The sequence below is a fragment of the Halichoerus grypus genome, chromosome 2 (genome assembly GCF_964656455.1).
Source record: "Halichoerus grypus chromosome 2, mHalGry1.hap1.1, whole genome shotgun sequence".
Lineage (NCBI taxonomy): Eukaryota > Metazoa > Chordata > Mammalia > Carnivora > Phocidae > Halichoerus > Halichoerus grypus.
The window spans coordinates 144,686,066-144,703,433 of record NC_135713.1 but is presented as its reverse complement, the minus strand read 5'-3'; the positions used below and the strand labels follow the sequence as shown (position 1 = coordinate 144,703,433).

The following is a 17,368-nucleotide window of genomic DNA, read 5'->3' as shown; positions in this document are numbered from 1 at the left end:
AACGCCGGGCAGCGGGCCCACTAAGGCATCAGGGCAACCGGGCGCCGGAACAACTGCCCGGCCAGCCCCGCCCCAGGGCGCGCGCGCCCCAGGTTCCCGATTCCGCGGCGGCCCGCCCCTTCCCTCCCGCCCAACCAACAGCCACTTCCTGCCTCACTCCCAGCCAATCCCCACACTCCACGAAGAATAGCCCTAGGGGGCGTATGGGAAGGTGCAGAGAGCGATGGCCACACCGGCCAACCAAATTCCGGAGCTTGCGTAAGGGGGCGGGACTTGGCGCTGGCCCTAGCTACTCAGGAGCGAGGGGCGGACGCAGGGCCGGGCTCCGCGCGGTGGGGCTCGCTCGCGCGGCAGCAGCGGTAGCCGAGGCCTCTTGGTTCTGCGGCACGTGACGGTCGGGCCGCCTCTGCCGCTGTCTCCACTGCAGCGCGGGCCAGGTGTGCGGGCGGGTGGAGGCGCGGGCGCCGCCGGCGGACCCCGTAAAACTCGAGGTGAGGCAGGAGGCCCGCGCGTGTCCTCGGGCCTGTGAGGACCTCGGGGGGCCTGGGTGCGCGGCGCGGCGGCCCCAGGGCCGGGCGTGGCCGGGGCCGAGGGGGTCGGGCTGGGTGTGAGGGCCCAGGCCCCAGCAGACGCGCCGGCCGGGAGGGACGAGGCCCGACGCGGGCAGCCTGGTGTGGGGAGCCGGGCCCAGGCCGCGCCGCCGGGGTCGGGAGGCGTGGCAGGTGCCCTAGAGGCTCCCTTGACCTCTGGGTAGCTAACTTCTTCCTATGGCTTTGCTTCTAGGGCTTTCGGAGGCCTTTTACTGGCTGCCCGGGAAGCCGCGAGGTGGGTCGGAGCGAACGGGGAAGGTCTGCAGGGGGGCAGGGCCTAGTCCGTACTCGTAGCAGCGGGAGAAGATGGTACCAGACCGGGAGCGAGTGTCTGGGATTAGCAGCATCACAGGTTCAGAACTGGAAAATAAAACCGCAAAGCGGAGACCGAAGCCTGGCACCCCGAAGAGGGTAGAGAATGTGCCAGAACACGCCTGGGTTGAAGAACTTCAGCCTTAACGTTTACACCTATTCGGGGGTGGGGAGTAATCCAGTCGGGAATTCAGTGGACATTTTTAAAAGCAGGATAGCACCCAAAAGCCCACTAAGGGCATGGCGTTTTATGGTGGAGGAAGCTGAGACCCAGAGCTATGAAATGACAGGCCCAAGGTCATGCCATTAATTTTACGATCACGTTGGGGATTATAGTTGAGGGCAGGGCAGTTTTGGTGTAGGGGTTAAGGTTACCGCCCTGGTTCGAGCCCTTTATGGCCCATTTGTTGTTGTGTGAACTTAGGCAATTTACTTACCCTCTGTGTCCTAGTTCTCCCCAAATAATGGACATCATAATACCTGATGGAGTTGTTGTTAGAATTAAATTGGGTGTACAATAAGATAGGGAGGTCTGACACATCATAACTGTTGTATAAATATTGATTGCATTAAGTTACTATAATCCAAATGCTCTTGGTCCACTACACTCACATCCTGCGCTTTGAACCAGCCCCTGTTTACCAGTATCTGAAGTCACATTTACTTACTTATTTTTAATTCAAATTTTAGTTAACATACAGTGCAATATTGGTTTCTGGCTGAAACTACATTTACAGTAATGGGAGGGAGAAATGGATCTAGTGGGTCAACTGCTGGGCTTGGCACACGTGAATGCTGGTTGAGGGAAGTTAAACTGAGCTGAATATTAAAAGCTTGTGAGGACAAAGGTGAGCCACAGTTAAGTCTCTCTACCTCTAATTTAAGAAATGGAACATTTTGTTTAATTTTTTAACGAGTAGACTTCTGTTGTTTTTAAGAGAAGAATTGTGTTGAGTTTTGAAATCATTCTGTAGCTTAGCTTTTCCCGCATTGTTCGAGGGTCATGAATAGAATCACTGCCATGTTGTACGCTTGCTGTAATTATACTTAGAGCAGACTCGGAACAGAGGTAAAGCACTGTGTGGGAGTTCTTTGCACCATCCTAGAGTGCACAAGCCAGCAAACCTGGTAACTGGATCGTGAGGAGGCTAGAGTGAATGAACTATGTATTGGAGTGAACGAGTCCTACAACGACAGACTTTCTGACCTATCTGAAAACGGGTGTTAGCATCCCGCTCCACCTAACTATATTAACCGGACAGACAGTTCAACTAACACATTATCTCCCAAGAACCATGAGAGGTAAACGTTTAGGCAGAAGCTGTTGCTGCCGTTTTGGCAATCATGCTCTTGCATCCTTTCATGAGAGTTCGCTTTGCCCTGCGAGATAGCTTCAGGGACAAAATGACCGTTGGTAAGCAGAATGCAGAGTCTTGAATTCCAGGCCCAGCATGGTAAGTAACTAGCTTATGAACCACCTTGGTTTCCCCATCTTTAAAATGGAAATGGGAAGTCTCCTGGCTGCCTCAACTTTCGGGGGCCACTGGGAGGGACAAATAAGATGGGGAACAGGGAACTACTTTGAACAGTGTGCTGCACTGTGCAGACAGAACTGGCAGTCCATAACAACTCCTGGGGAAAATAAAAGGGCCCAAACATAGTTGTAACCCATATAGCTCGCTGTAGAACTGCATCGGGAAAGTACTGCTAGTTGGGTGCTTTTTTAACTGCAGCAGATGTACTTTTATTTTTTATTTTATTTTTTTTCTTTTTAAAGATTTAATTTATTTGAGAGAGAGAGAGAGAGAGCGAGAGAGAGCATGAGCGGGGGATGAGGGGACAGAGGGAGAAGCAGACTCTCCACTGAGCAGGGAGCCTGACATGGGGCTCGATCCCAGGACCCTGGGACCATGACCTGAGCCGAAGGCAGACGCTTAACGACTGAGCCACCCGGGCGCCTCTGACTGCAGCAGATGTACTTTTAAATTAAGCTTAACTGTGAGCTGTGAAACCTAGTTGGAGATTTTTTTTTTTTTTAAGAATTTAGAGGATCTTCAGCAATGTACTCTGAGTATTCACATGTTAAACCTACTTAGGTTATAGGAAAAAAGAAAGTGCTATGGAAAAACCAATTATGTTCCAGTCAACGAAAAACAAAATTCAAAACTGTAAACAAGGTAGTATAGATATATTTTTAAATGGTTGAGCATTCCCAATAAAGATCATGTTTTATGTAGTTCCCCCTTCTTAAATGCTTTTACTTTTTGACTAGATGCATGTGTAATACAGTGAGAAGGTATAAAGAGTAGTAAAATGGTTCATCTGTGACTGGAATCAAATCCCTTTTAACTGGTTCCTTTCCAATTTAAGGCTTAAAATTTCTTACTTGCCTTAAAACTTAGAGTTTTAGAACCATTAAGACTTACATGGTATCACTGGGCAATACCTAGTAATAGTAGAAATCACTGCTAGCGTTGCTCGTATGTCCTGTAAGCCGGGCACGTGCATTTTGTTTATACAGTGACCCTAAGAAGTATATAGTGTTGTTGTTCTCATCTAAGAGCTGAAGAAACTGAGGGCCCTGAAGTTAGTAGTTCACTCAGTGGGCCAAGTTACTGGATATCCAGGAGGGATTGTGACTTCTGAGCTCCTGCTCATATATACCGCTGTATGTCCAACTGTGACCTCGGACAGTTTCTGTAATTTCTCTTAGCTTTAGTTTTCTCCTGTGTCAGCTGAGGGTGATCAAACCTCCTGGGGTTCTTGTGAGGATTAAGTTAGACAACCCAAGATACTTAAACCCCATAAGACCAACATTTTGAAAAGGGTATATTAATAGATGAGTGGATAACCTGCATGAAAGAAAGACTGCCTCATTTCCTATTATATGCTGCCTTAAAAAAAAAAAAAATCACTTTTTTTTTTTTTTTGAACAAGAACATTAGCTAGGTTATTTCTTCTTTTCCTCTTTCTAATTTCTCATGGATTAAAGGAATTATTTGAAATACCTTAACTTCTTTTAAGAGACAAGTCCCACAAAGAAAAGCCAGGAACCAAATGGCTTTACTGGTTAAATCTACCAAATACTTAAAACAAGAATTAACATCAGTCATTCACAAACTCTTCCAAAAATAGAAGAGAGCACACTTCCCACTCATTCTATGAGGCCAGTATTACCGTGATACCAAAACCAGAGACTTCACAAGAAAACTGTAGACCTCTCTCTTTGATGAAAATAGGTGCAAAAACCCTCAAAATGCTAGCAAATGGAATCCAGCACCATATAAAAAGGACTATACACCATGCCAACTGGGATTTATCCCAGGAATGCAAGGTTGGTTGAACATACAATAATGAATGTAGCACACTACATTAATAAAGGACAAAAACCACATCTCAGTAGACACAAAAAAGCATTTGACAAAATGCAGCTCCCTTTCATGATAAAAATACTCAACAAACTGGGAATAGAAAGAACTTCCTCAACCTGATGAAGAGACAAATAGTCCCTTCCTGGGGATTTCTTCTGTTCCTCTTTCTAATTTCAGATGGATTACAGGACTTAGAGTTGAAATTTCCTAACTTCTTTTAAGAAACAAAGTCCCACAAATAAAAGCTGAGAACCAAATGGCTTCATTGGTGAATTCATTCAGAAACCTAGGGAAGAATTAATAGCAATCCTTCCACAAACTCTTTTGAAGAATAGAAGAGAGAGAGTACTTCTCAACCCATTTAGTAAGGTCAGTATTCCTCAAATACTAAGACCAGACAAAGACTTCCCAAGAAAAGAAAACCATAGACCAAAATACGTATTTTTTTTAACGTAAGCACTGCGCCCAGCATGGAGCTTGAGCTCATGACCCTGTGATCAAGAGTTGCATACTCTACTGACTGAGCAGCCAGGTGCCCCAGACCAATATTTCTTATGAAAAAAAAAATAGACTAGACTTGATAAAATATAAAAATTTAAATTTAATAAACTTAAAAACAATAATATAAGCCTCCATTTGTTTTAAGGATCTTCTTTTTCCTAAATAGACCCTTATTCAGAATAAAGTTTTGTGCCTTACAGGGTGCAAATTTACTATTTTTTTAGTGTGCCTATTCCTAAAGATCTAAGTGGTTGTCCGGATTTGCTGAAATTCAATGCAGATTTGTCTGTTTCTGTTAAATAAGATATTACGTGTTCAGGTGAAGTCTCATGTACATTATTAAATGTATGTAGTAAAATAATTGGGATTGTCTTTTTTCAGAATGTGCTGAGAACAGAATTACAATTAACCAGAAATAAATTGAATTTTGGAGAATTCATGAACAGAAATCAGTGACTAAGCAGGAAAAAAATCACAGATAAACATGGGACATTTCTGTACACAAATGCTAAAATTATAGAGACACCATTGCAAGGAAGAGTTAAGAAGTCATATAGTGTGATTAGAGGAAAGCAAGTTTTTCTGGCTATGCAAAATTATTCAGCTTTGCTGAAAAACGTTGGAGGAGGAGGCAGATGTATTAGACCTATGGGTCTACTATGAGAACTGAAGGTGTATTCACTCTGATTGTACTAATTGTGCATCCAAGAACAAACTATTTGCATATACCTACCTATAAAGTCCTGGACTCTGATAGACTTTGTATTATTTTTTTCTATTTTCACAGCAGGCCTTCCTGCCAGTAGTACTATTACCCACATCTGTAAAATAGGGAAAGAAGACTCCTGGGAGCTCAGTAAGCTGAGCAGGGCCAGATAGAGGAGCAGGGGAGTCTGGAGCCCAGGTTTCTCTGACATGACAGGTTACACCAACCACGTGCACTGTACGGCCTTGGGTTATCAGGAATTACTTTTCTGAATCGGCAGTTTTAAGATAGGAAATTCCCGTCTCTAGAAGTCGAAATGAATTCACTCTTTTAAAAGTTAAAAAGCATGGACTGCAGTATTAAAAGTGAGTAGATTAGGTGCTCTTGAAGCCTCCTGTCCCTGAGATTTTGAGAGTTGGACTTTTTGCTCTGTCCTTGGGAAATTGGGAAGCAAGCCAGAAATCATATATATAATAGTATAGATTAAACGTACATGTGTTTCATTCCTGCTTTCTTGGTTTTGTGTATGTTTGTCCATGCGAACCCAGAGGCTGGAGATACTCTGGCCTGGATATAGATAGATAATTACATTCGATTACCAAAAACAAAACCCTTATAAACTGGAAGGAAAAGAGAAAGACTTGACCTCTTCAAGTTCAAATTTCTCATCCAGCTCACGTTTCTCAGTCTTCCTTTATAATTTCATGCTTTACAGAAGTAGGTCAGTTTAAAGCTGGTGTCTGGACAACTTTGCTCAAGTCTAAAGTGTCATCTTCGTTGATCCAGTATACATCATTTTAAAAAAGCATTTAATTTTGAACTAATCATAGACCTGTAAGAAGTTGCAAAAATAGTACAGAGCAGTCCCTGGTACCCATCACCCAGCTTCCCCCAATGGTAGCATCATCTTTTTTTTTTTTTTTTTTTTTAAGTAGGCTCCATGCCCATTGTGGAACCCAGTGCTGGGCTCGAACTCATGACCCTGAGATCAAGACCTGAGCCAAGATCCAGAGTCAGACACCCAACTGATTGAGCCACCCAGGCGTCCCCCCAGTGGTATCATCTACATAACATATAGTACAATCTCAAATCCAGAAAATTGACTTTGGTATAATCTACAGACCTTATTCATAATTTACCAGGATTTGCATGCATGTGTGTGTGTATGTATACAGTATTCTGTGCAATTTTGTCATGTTGAGAATTCATTTTTGAAATTGTTACTTTTTTGGCATTATTTTTGTAGAAAGAGAATACTAGCATGAGTCTTAAGTGGTACTAACAAACCTGTGCATTTTTTGCAAGTTAGATAAAGAAAAGATAGGTTATAATATTACGAGTTTATTTTGATATTGACCAAAACCCCCCAAAATTGATTTGTAGAACTAATACTACAGTATATTCATAAACTCTGAAAACATAGGCGAGTATACATAATGTCCTCGAGGTCACTTTTAATCTATAAAATATTTTTGTTTCCAGATTTTTTTTTTAATCCCTTTGCCTCTTATGTTTCCAGACTTTATGGACACCATATTATAGATTGAGTTCCTGAAGGTCAGAGACCGACTTTTTTTTTTTTTATATTTGATACCTACTTGGCAGTCGTGGAATTGGATGCCATCAGCAAACATTGGTTTAGTGTTTCACTCTAGCCAGGTTTTCTGATGGGCATTAGATGGTTTTCTCCTTTAACCCGTTTGTAATACATAATTCCCAATCTAAGCCTGTGATTGCCAGAAAACACTTTTGAACTCTGCCACCCAGCTTTTATGAGAAGTCCAGTTGATTGATTGATGAGGATTTGAAGGATATGCAGTCTGTTGATTTCTCTAGAGCCTAGATATTGTAGGTTTTATTTTTATTTTTTATTTTATTTTTTAAAGATTTATTTATTTGAAAGAGAGCACGTGCGCTTGCAAGCATGGAGAGGGGCAGAAGGAGAGGGAGAGAATCTTAAGCAGACGCCTGCTGAATGGGGAGCCTGGTTTGGGGCTCGATCTCCCTACCCTGGGATCAGGACCCCAGCCGAAATCTAGAGTCAGATGCCTATCGGGGCGCCTGGGTGGTTCAGTCGTTAAGTGTCTGCCTTCTGCTCAGGTCATGATCCCAGGGTCCTGGAATCGAGCCCCGCATCGGGCTCCCTGCTCCGCAGGAAGCCTGCTTCTCCCTCTCCTACTCCCCCTGCTTGTGTTCCCTCTCTCACTGTGTCTCTCTCTGTCAAATAAATAAATACTTAAAAAAAAAAAAAAAAGATGCCTATCAGGAGTCAGATGCGTAACCAACTGAGCCATCCAGGCGCTCCATAGGTTTTGTTTTTAGGTCTAGATTAACAGAAATCAGAACTTGGATCATATGGTGTTGGCCCCCATAGTATTTTGGGGTTTTTATTGACTTAGTCTTTGCTTACATTAAAGGATATCTTAAGACAGAGCCACACAAAACTCACATTTGTATATAACTTAAGGGCATTTTTGAGACAAGTTGTCCACTTCAGTAGATTCATAGATGTTAAAAGATTTTCTTGTTTGTGCTTTTGTTTTTTACTTGTGGGCTGTCCTGGAGGTCCATACCTGTAGTGATTATAATTTGACTAAGATAGGAATTTAAGCAGCCCACTGTGAAACTTTTTCTTGTAGCACTGAGCTAGTTACAGGTCATGCATTCACCCAGCATTTGCATCCTGGCTCAGAGGGACTTTGCTGTAGAGTTTAAGGTAAGAGTCTTGCAGTGATAAAAATTACGAGAGACAAGGAGAGAAGATGGCCCCTGAAAGAAAACCAGAAAATGAAGTGGTCTAAGAATATAATGGCTTAAAGTCGGGGGTGGGGGACCGGACTGCTGTAATGGCATGCAGGAATGCGGGAAACCTTGCCCTTGAGGAGCTGATGATACCTCTTAGCATGAACTGTGAAACAGAAGAGAATTTTAGCAAATGTGGTCAGTGTTTCTTTATTACGGGAAAATGTTTCTCGGTTAAGGGCGCCTGGGTGGCTCAGTCGTTAAGCGTCTGCCTTCGGCTCAGGTCATGGTCCCAGGGTCCTGGGATTGAGTCCCACATCGGGCTCCCTGCTTGGCAGGAAGCCTGCTTCTCCCTCTCCCACTCCCCCTGCTTGTGTTCCCTCTTCCGCTCTCTCTCTCTCTGTCAAATAACTAAATGAAATCTTTGAAAAAAAATTAAAAAGGTAATTTCTTTATTCACTTTTACTCCTGAACCTTCCAAATCTAGGAACCACTTGCCCTGTGGCTCAGGGGAAGTTGGGGGGGGCTGTGTGTGTGTGTGTGTGTGCTGTTTGTTTTCTAAAAGCATTCTTGCTTTGTTGTTGAACTCCTTGTTATATATTTCCTATTGATAATCTTAGAACCAGGAAAGCAAAGTGACAGAAGTATGCTCTCTGCTTAGGATTCTGTCAGCGTAAAGACAAATGAAGACTTTAAAAGGGAGGAAAAAAACCTGAAATCCTTCTAGATGCTAAAATATGTGGAAAATCACGTTGTGTCTTTCAGACAAAAGCATTTGTAGAATTACCAAGTAGGGTGCACTGCACCGGGATGCAGGAACCTTGGCTTCTGATCCTGATTCTGCCAATAACTGCTTGTTGGCAAGTCGGTCTCTGGACCTTAGTCTTGTCAAAAAGGAGAGCTAGACTAGATTCCTTTGGTATATTTCAGCCCCAGGATATTTTTGAAGGGGTGGGAGATCAAACATTTGAAGCATAATCGTGGAACATCTTTTTTTTTTTTAATTAATTTTTAGAATAGTTTTAGATTTACAGAAAAATTATGAAGATAGCACAGAGGAATCCCAGTTTCCCCTACTATTTACAACTTAAATTAGTGCAGAACGTTTGTTACAATTAATGAACCAATATTGATACATAAATATTAACTAAAGTTTTCTTTAATTCAGATTTTCTTTGTTTTTACCCGTTGTCCTTTTTCTGTTCCAGGATACATTACATTTAGTCATATTTCTTTAGGCTCTCCTTGGCTGTGACCGTTCTTTAGATTTTCCGTAGTTTTGATGACCGTGACATTTTTGAGGACTACTGGTTAGGATGTTTTGTAGAATGTCCTTCTATTGGGATTTTGATTTGTGTTTTTCTCATGATTAGACTGGGGATAATGGATTTTTGGGAGGAAGACCACGGAGGTTAAAGTCCTTTTTTCATCACATTGTGTCAAGGGTACATACTATCAACATGACCTCTCACTGTTGATGTTGACCTTGGTCACCTGGGTGAGATAGTTTTTGCCAGGTTTCTCCAGTGTAAAGTTCCCCCCCCCTCTCCCCCTTCCCATACTGTGTGCTCTTAGGGAGGACATCACCTGGTGCAGCCACGCACACGTTAAGGAGTGGGGAGTTAGGCTCTCCTTCCTTGAAGGAGGAGTAACTGCATAGATTAGTTGGAATATTTCTGCATGGGAAATTTGTCTCTCCTTCCCCATTTATTTCTTTACCCATATATTTGTGTCAGTATAGATCCATGGATATTTATTTTCTACTTCAGGGTATTATCTAGTACCACTTATTTTGTTGCTCATAACTGTTCCACTTTGGCCACTGGGCACTCTTTCTTGTGTTCCTTTGACATACCCGCCCCCCCCATCATTATGGGTGTTTTATTTTTGTTTTCTTTTTTGAACACTCTCCTGGCAGTGTCAGATGTTCCAGGCTCACCTTGTGTATTTCCTGCCCCAATCCTAGAGTTGGCCATTTTTCCAAAGGGCCCTGTTCCCTTTAATTGGAGGTGGTATTAAAAATCAAGATCTCGGGGGCGCCTGGGTGGCTCAGTTGGTTAAGCGACTGCCTTCGGCTCAGGTCATGATCCTGGAGTCCCGGGATCGAGTCCCGCATCGGACTCCCTGCTCAGCAGGGAGTCTGCTTCTCCCTCTGATCCTCCCATCTCTCATGCTCTCTCTCTCTGTCTCATTCTCTCTCTCAAATAAATAAATAAAATCTTTAAAAAAAAAAAAAAATCAAGATCTCGGTACTAGGTGTATTTATTGCTACAGAGATGTAGTTTCTTTTAGGCCCTCAAGGTGACACAGGAAGGAAACGTGTGCATACTAACGGGCATATATGCGCCTATCTATAAATACTACTGTATGTAAGCCTCTGTAAATTAGCCACAACATGAGTTTACATTGATGTCTCCAGCTCTCTCCCGTTACCGTAGGGGCTCTTCCAGCCTCTTTCCTTTGCTTACCCGTCAGTTCCCACACCCTGTGGTGAGAACGTGGCTCCCGCCATCCACCACCCATATACTCGTTCAGTTCCAGCATACGCATACAGCAGCATCAGCTTTGTTAACCTGTCCCTGTGGGGGTAACTTACCAGCTGGAAAAGTGCTTTCGCACCGTCTGGTTTACAGATTCCACTTGTTTCTGAAGTTACGTAGGTCAGCATCTTCCCTCCATCCCTTCCAATGAGGTGGTTAATATATCTGTAACACAGAACAATTGTCACATCCTGTGTTGCTGTCCTTGGGCCACCTGACCTAAAGGATTTTCTAAAATTTTCATCCATTGAGATTCATTCTCTGTGCAGTGAAGTGTCATGGGTTTTGACAAATGCATAGAGTTATGGATCCATAATCATAGCATCCTACAGAGTAGTCTCACTGCCTGAATTATCACCCTGTGCTGATGTGTTCATCCTGACCACTTCCCCCAAACCTCTGGTAACCACTGATCTTTTTACTGTATCTGTAGTTTTGCTTTTTTCAGAATGTCCTATAACTGGAATTATACAACACGTCACCCTCTCGGGCTGGCTTCTTTCACTTAGCAATATGCACTTAGAATTCGTCCAAGTCTTTGTATGGCTTGAGAACTCATTTCTTTGAGTTGCTGAATACTATTGCAGTGCAGTTTGTTTATTCATACAGCTATTGAAGGATATTTTTGATCCTTCCAAGTTTGCGGTGGTTATAGGTAAAGCTGCTAGAAATCCTGGTGTGCAGGCTTTTGTGCATCTGTAAGCTTTCAGGTCAGTTGGGCAAGTACCTAGGAACATGATTGCTGAATAGATGGTAAGACTCCGTTTAGTTTTGTAAGAAATTGCCACACTGTCTTCCAGAGGGGGTATGCTATTGTGCATTTTCACCAGCAATGAATGAGAGCTCCTGTTGGCTTCACACCCTTGCCAGTGTTTGGATCTTGGCCATTCTAATATGCGCATGCTGGTATCTTGTGGTTTTAATTTGCAGTTAGCTAATGGCAAATGATATTGAGCATCTTTTCATATGCTTATTTTCCATCTGAGTATCTTTGGTGAGGTATCTGTTCAGAATTTTTTGTCCATTTTGTAACTGGATGGTGTGTTTTCTTATTGGTGAGTGTGAGTTCTTTGTACATTTTGGAAACCAGTCTGTTATCAGATGTGTGTTTTCCAGGTATTTTCTTCTTGTCTGATTTGTCTTTTAATTCTCTTAAGTCTCACAGAGTTGATTTTTCTTTCCATATATCTTACTTTCAATGTTTTACATAAAAACTCACAAGATCACCTAAATTTTTTCCTATGTTTTCTTTTAGAAAGCATAGTAGTGCAACATCCTGTATAAATACCCACCCAGTCAGTGCTACCTTTTGGATTCCATTTGGTGTAGGGGGACTGAAAGAAGATGGGGGGGATTCTGTGTCTTGGTAATGTTGGATTTTCATTAACAAAGCAGAGAATTAAGGTCACCTTAAAACGTCTTGTTGAATTCTTTGTAAGTATGGACAAATCTCTAACAAAACTTGGAACATTTAAGCTGACTTACTGGTGATTCTTGGAACTAGAATAGACCTATTGGCTGTAGCATTTTGGGGGGGGTATTGGCAAATTCCTGGTGTTAACGCAGCAGATATAAAGCTGGCAGAGGGTAAGGCTCATTAAGTGTAAGAGCTCTGAGAGGCATGGTTTGGCGAGCCTGACTCCTCACAGGTTCCACAGCCTTCTGAATAATGTGAAAGAAACCGATGAATGCCTGCACACTTCTCTCCCCTAAAGAACCAGGTTCTGCACCTCAGAGTGTAGAGGAAACGGCAGTGGGCGAGGAGTGCATTTTCTGAAGCTTGCTAGAGACTTTCTGTGTTGTTCCTGACAGGACAGGTAGCCAGCCTTCTGCTCTCTGAAAACGGTTTTCTTTGCAGGGGGACCACTCTGCCTCCCCAACACAGATGCCTTCTTTCCCCCTGTTCCTTGACCCACAGCCTGGGCTCGCTGTTCTGCAGTTGCTCTGCCCTCACTAACCCTATCTGGAAACCCCCCCCCCCCCCCCGGACATTCCAGATCACTCTCTCCTAAAGGCTCCTCCTGCCTGGTCTTCCTGTCTTCTGTTCCGTTATACCTTCTCAGTATGCAACTACACAGTAGCATTCTGTCTCGTGTAATAGAAATACAGGATTTGCATTCTTTGAGTCTCACTTATTAGTTGTGATAATAAGTAGTTTGTTTTGATTTCATTAAGTCTTGATTCCTAACGTGTAAAATAAAATGAGAGTAATACCTCACGGGAGGTTTACATGAGCAGTGTACATGAAAGTGCTTTATAAACTGGAAAACAGAGCCCAAATGGATTATTCATAAACCCTAAGCGATGGTTCTCAAAGTGTGGTTCCTGGGACTTGTTAGAAAGGTAAAAATCCAGGCCTGGACTGAATCAGAAACTCAGACTGAGCCCCAGTAGTCTGTTTCAGCAAGCCCCCCGCGTGATGCTGATAGCTGTTTAAGTTTGGGAAACACGGCTCTACATTGTACTTAAAAACCAAAGGAGAGCTATTGCAGTCTGCCCAGGCTGCTGTATAGAATACCGCGGCAGGGTCTTAAACAATAGGAAATTATTTTCTCTCAATTCTGGAGGCTGGAAGTCCAAGATCAAGGTGTTGTCAGGCTTGGCTTCTGGTGAGGATGTTTCTCCTGCTTGCAGAGAGCTGCCATCTGGCTGTGTCCTCACGTGGACTCGCCTCTGTGCATGAACACTCCTAGTGTCATGTGGACAGCAGTTTCACTGGATTAGGGCCCTACCTACCCTGTGACCTCTTAACCTTAAGTACTCTCTTGAAGGTCATGTGTCTAGATACAGTCCCATTGGGAGTTAGGGCTTCATCATGCAAACTTGGGCAGGGCAATACAATTCAGTCCATAGCAGCAATATATCAACACATTAAAACTTATTGAGGAAAAAAAAAAATCAGTCCTATCTTTTTTAAAGGTAAGTAGTTAGCCCACCAGACCATCTCCCTGATTAGTTTTTTTCCTTGGACAGCGGTGTTCCAGCACCAGTACTCTGTTCTAAGTAATCCATTGCTTTGTACTTTTAATTACTACTAGTCTTAACATATTTTATTTACTTTGAAAAAGTCAGCTACATACTGTTTTAGCTGTGTTTGGGGCTAATTTGGTTTTGTAGCTTATACCGGGGAAGCTAATCACCATTTATAGCATTGTTTCTTTTCTTTTCTTTTTTAAATATTTTATTTATTTAGGGGCACCTGGGTGGCTCAAGTCAGTTAAGCCTCCGACTCTTGATTTTAGCTCAGGTCATGATCTCAGGGTCTTGAGATGAAACCCCGTGTGGGGCTCCATGCTCAGCGTGGAGTCTGCTTGAGATTCTCTCTCTCCCTCTACCTCTCCCCACGCTTGCACGCACTCTCTCAAAATAAGTATAATCTTTAAAAAGAAAAAAGCCTGCGCACCAGGGGGGTGGAGCAGCAGAGGGAGAGGGATAGGCAGATTGCATGCTGAGTGCGGAGCCTGAAGCTGGCCTCCATCCCAGGACCCTGGGATCATGACCTGAACCAAAGTCAGATGCTTAACCGACTGAGCCACCCACCCAGGTGCCCCTATAGCATTATTTCTATGAGAGAGAGCTTGGGAGTTGTATAAAATTGATTTAGATAAAAGGGTTGAATCAGCCTGTTTAGTTTCAGAGAGTAAGTTGTAAATCAAACAGCAATACTGCTATGCCATTGCAGAAAACAGAGGTCTTTCCAGTGAATAAATGAGAGATTACTTGTATTTTTTAAGTATATAAGAAACTGAAGCAGAATGTTGACATTAAGAGTTTTTTCTAAAAACTAATACGAGTCCTAGAAAAGGTAATGAATGATTTTACTTAGCACTTTTATTTTCTGTACTAAATGCTAAGCATTTAGGAATCCAGTCTCTCCCTTCTTTCATTTTGTGAACACAGTCCTAAGATGCATAAGTAAAGAAATACCACTAAATAATGCATGAAAATCTAGTTCTTTGTGTCAGGTTACTCACTATAAAGGATTATAAAGTTTATAAGGAATTCGGCATTAAATTGAGCATTAGAATAAATTGATCTGCATTTTTCTAGAAACTCAATTGGTCAAAATGGCAGCATTGGTTATGAATTGGGGCCATTCGAAGTTTACGAAGGAGCTCCTTCAGGTTTTTTTCTTTTTCTTTTTGCACTTTGCCTAAGAAATAAAGGTCTCCGTTGTAAACAAAAGACCAGAAGTATTAAGCTCAGATGTTTTTTCTTAATTTTTTTTGTTGTTGTTGTTGAATTAAAAACACATAAGATTTACTATCTTTTTTAAAAAATTAATTTTTGTTGTTGACTTACTATCTTCAGTGTTATTAAGTGTACAGTTCTGTGGTATAAAGTATATTCACATTCTTGTGCACTCATCACCTCCATCCATCTCTAGAACTCTTTTCATCTTGCAGAATTGAAACTGTACTACGTACTGTTGAATCATGTTGTGCATCCATGGGACTCAGCTTTTATATCTTAAAGATCTGTGGTCCTTGAGAAGAGGACCCACTGCCACCCATGACAGTCTAACACAAGACACAAGGCACCTAGGTGTTTGAAAAATAAGATAAAAGTAGCTGGTCCTTGGTTTAATATTTTTGTTGAGTCTTAAAACACTAATTTAAAACCATATCTAAACTTGATGATCTTTGAACAATAGCTATTAAATCTTTAATGTGAGGCTATTCAGCTCTTCTGTTACCATGTGATTGTAAATTGTAAATTAATATGCAGAAGAGGCTTTTGTCCATCATCAAACTCTTTAAATGCAAGCAGTTAGTTTGAAATTGCATTCAGACACCCTGGGTCTGGGTAGCCAACATTCTATATGGGGACAATTGTTTTGAGTTCCGTTTTGGAATTTTCTTGAAATTCAGTCTTTTAACTAACTGATTTTGGGTAGACCCTCTTCATCTCTCTGGGCTCACTTTCCCTTTTTTTTTTTTTTTTTTTAAATATTTTATTTATTTATTCATGAGAGTCAGAGAGAGAGAGAGAGGCAGAGGGAGAAGCAGGCTTCCCGCCTAGCAGGGAACCCCATGCGGGACTCAGTCCCAGAACCCTGGGATCATGACCTGAGCCGAAGGCAGACGCTTAACCATCTGAGCCACCCAGGCGCCCCTGGGCTCACTTTCCTTATCTGTAAAATAAAATAGTCACAATAAAGATCTTTTAGCTTTGATTTGAAAGCCTTAATTTTATTTTTATTTTATTTTACTTACTTATTTTTTTAAAAGATTTTATTTATTTGACAGAGAGAGAGAGACAGCGAGAGAGGGAACACAAGCAGGGGGAGTGGGAGAGGGAGAAGCAGGCCTCCTGCTGAGCAGGGAGCCCCATGCGGGGCTCGATCCCAGGATCCCGGGATAATGACCCGAGCCGAAGGCAGATGCTTAGCGACTGAGCCACCCAGGCGTCCCTTGGAAGCCTTAATTTTAAATAAGAGAGGGGTCAATGATCTTTATAAAATGTTTAAAAGGAAGTGATAACATTTCACTGATTGTACTCTTTTTTTTAATATTTTTATGTGTAGATGATGGAAGGGAAGTGGTTGCTGTGTATGTTACTGGTCCTTGGAACTACTATCGTTCAGGCTCATGAAGGACACGATGATGATATGATTGATATTGAGGACGACCTCGATGATGTTATTGAAGAGGTGGAAGACTCCAAATCAAAACCAGATTCTAGCGTTCCTCCTTCTCCAAAGGTTTGAAATGGTCTTTGAATCTATTGGTTTTACCTCTTGAGATAGTCAAAGATAAAGGTAAATTTGGATCCTTTTCCAAGGGGAAGCAAAGTCAGCTAAAATAGCAGCCTTTCTTATATGTTGCCAATGATAAATTATATATATATATATATATATATATATATATATATATATAATCATGAGCCAGCTATAAAAATTTGGGATAATTGAAAGCAAATCTTACTAAGAAGGGAATCATGCTGAAAATTGAAATTCTTGATACATTTTTATATTTAATACAGGTCACCTACAAAGCTCCGGTTCCAACAGGGGAAGTGTATTTTGCTGATTCTTTTGACAGAGGAACTCTGTCAGGGTAAGTGTTTCTTAGGGGAAAATGTCTTAGAGGCAAACATCATGTAAATATGATGTGATAGTGGATTCATTTTTGGATAGCATTTTATATAGTAAAATGTCTTAACTATTTTATGTCCCCAGTGTTCGTGCTCATTTAGGAGAATTTAGAACATGTCCATTTAGAAAAGTTTTTTAGAATATGTGGGTCTAATTTCCATTTCTCTTTCCCCCTTGACCGTATATATTGTTCTTTTGAACTGAGGAATTTTTTTCTCTTGAGTCTTAAAAAGAGTGGAGGGGCACCGGGGTGGCTCAGTCGGTTAAGCGTCTGACTCTTGGTTTCAGCTCAGGTCATGATGTCACAGTCATGGGATCAAGCCCTGCGTCAGGTTCCATGCTCTTTGCATAGTCTGCTTAAGATTCTCTCTCCCTCTCCTTCCCACTTGTGCGTGCTCTCTCTCTAACTAAAATCTTAAAAAAAAAAAAAAAAATGGAATTATTTCATGGGTTTGGTACTTTTTCTTATAGGTTTGTGAGTTGAATAGAATGTGTGGCAGATTTAAAAG

General features: G+C 42.0%; 1 protein-coding gene across 2 annotated transcripts in view; it reads left to right on the top strand.

Moving 5' to 3' along the window:
- Nucleotides 1–316: 316 nt before the first annotated feature.
- Nucleotides 317–17,368, top strand: part of CANX (calnexin) — a 33,202-nt gene continuing 16,150 nt past the window's right edge. The window contains exons 1-4 of one of the 2 annotated variants that reach the window (XM_078067650.1): nucleotides 317–491; nucleotides 784–825; nucleotides 16,290–16,466; nucleotides 16,748–16,821. In XM_078067650.1, coding sequence (XP_077923776.1) covers nucleotides 16,290–16,466; nucleotides 16,748–16,821 — 251 coding nt within the window. In that variant the 5' untranslated portion in view covers nucleotides 317–491; nucleotides 784–825. The remainder of the gene's footprint in view (nucleotides 492–783; nucleotides 826–16,289; nucleotides 16,467–16,747; nucleotides 16,822–17,368) is intronic. The other variant, XM_036097103.2, reaches the window with a different exon arrangement.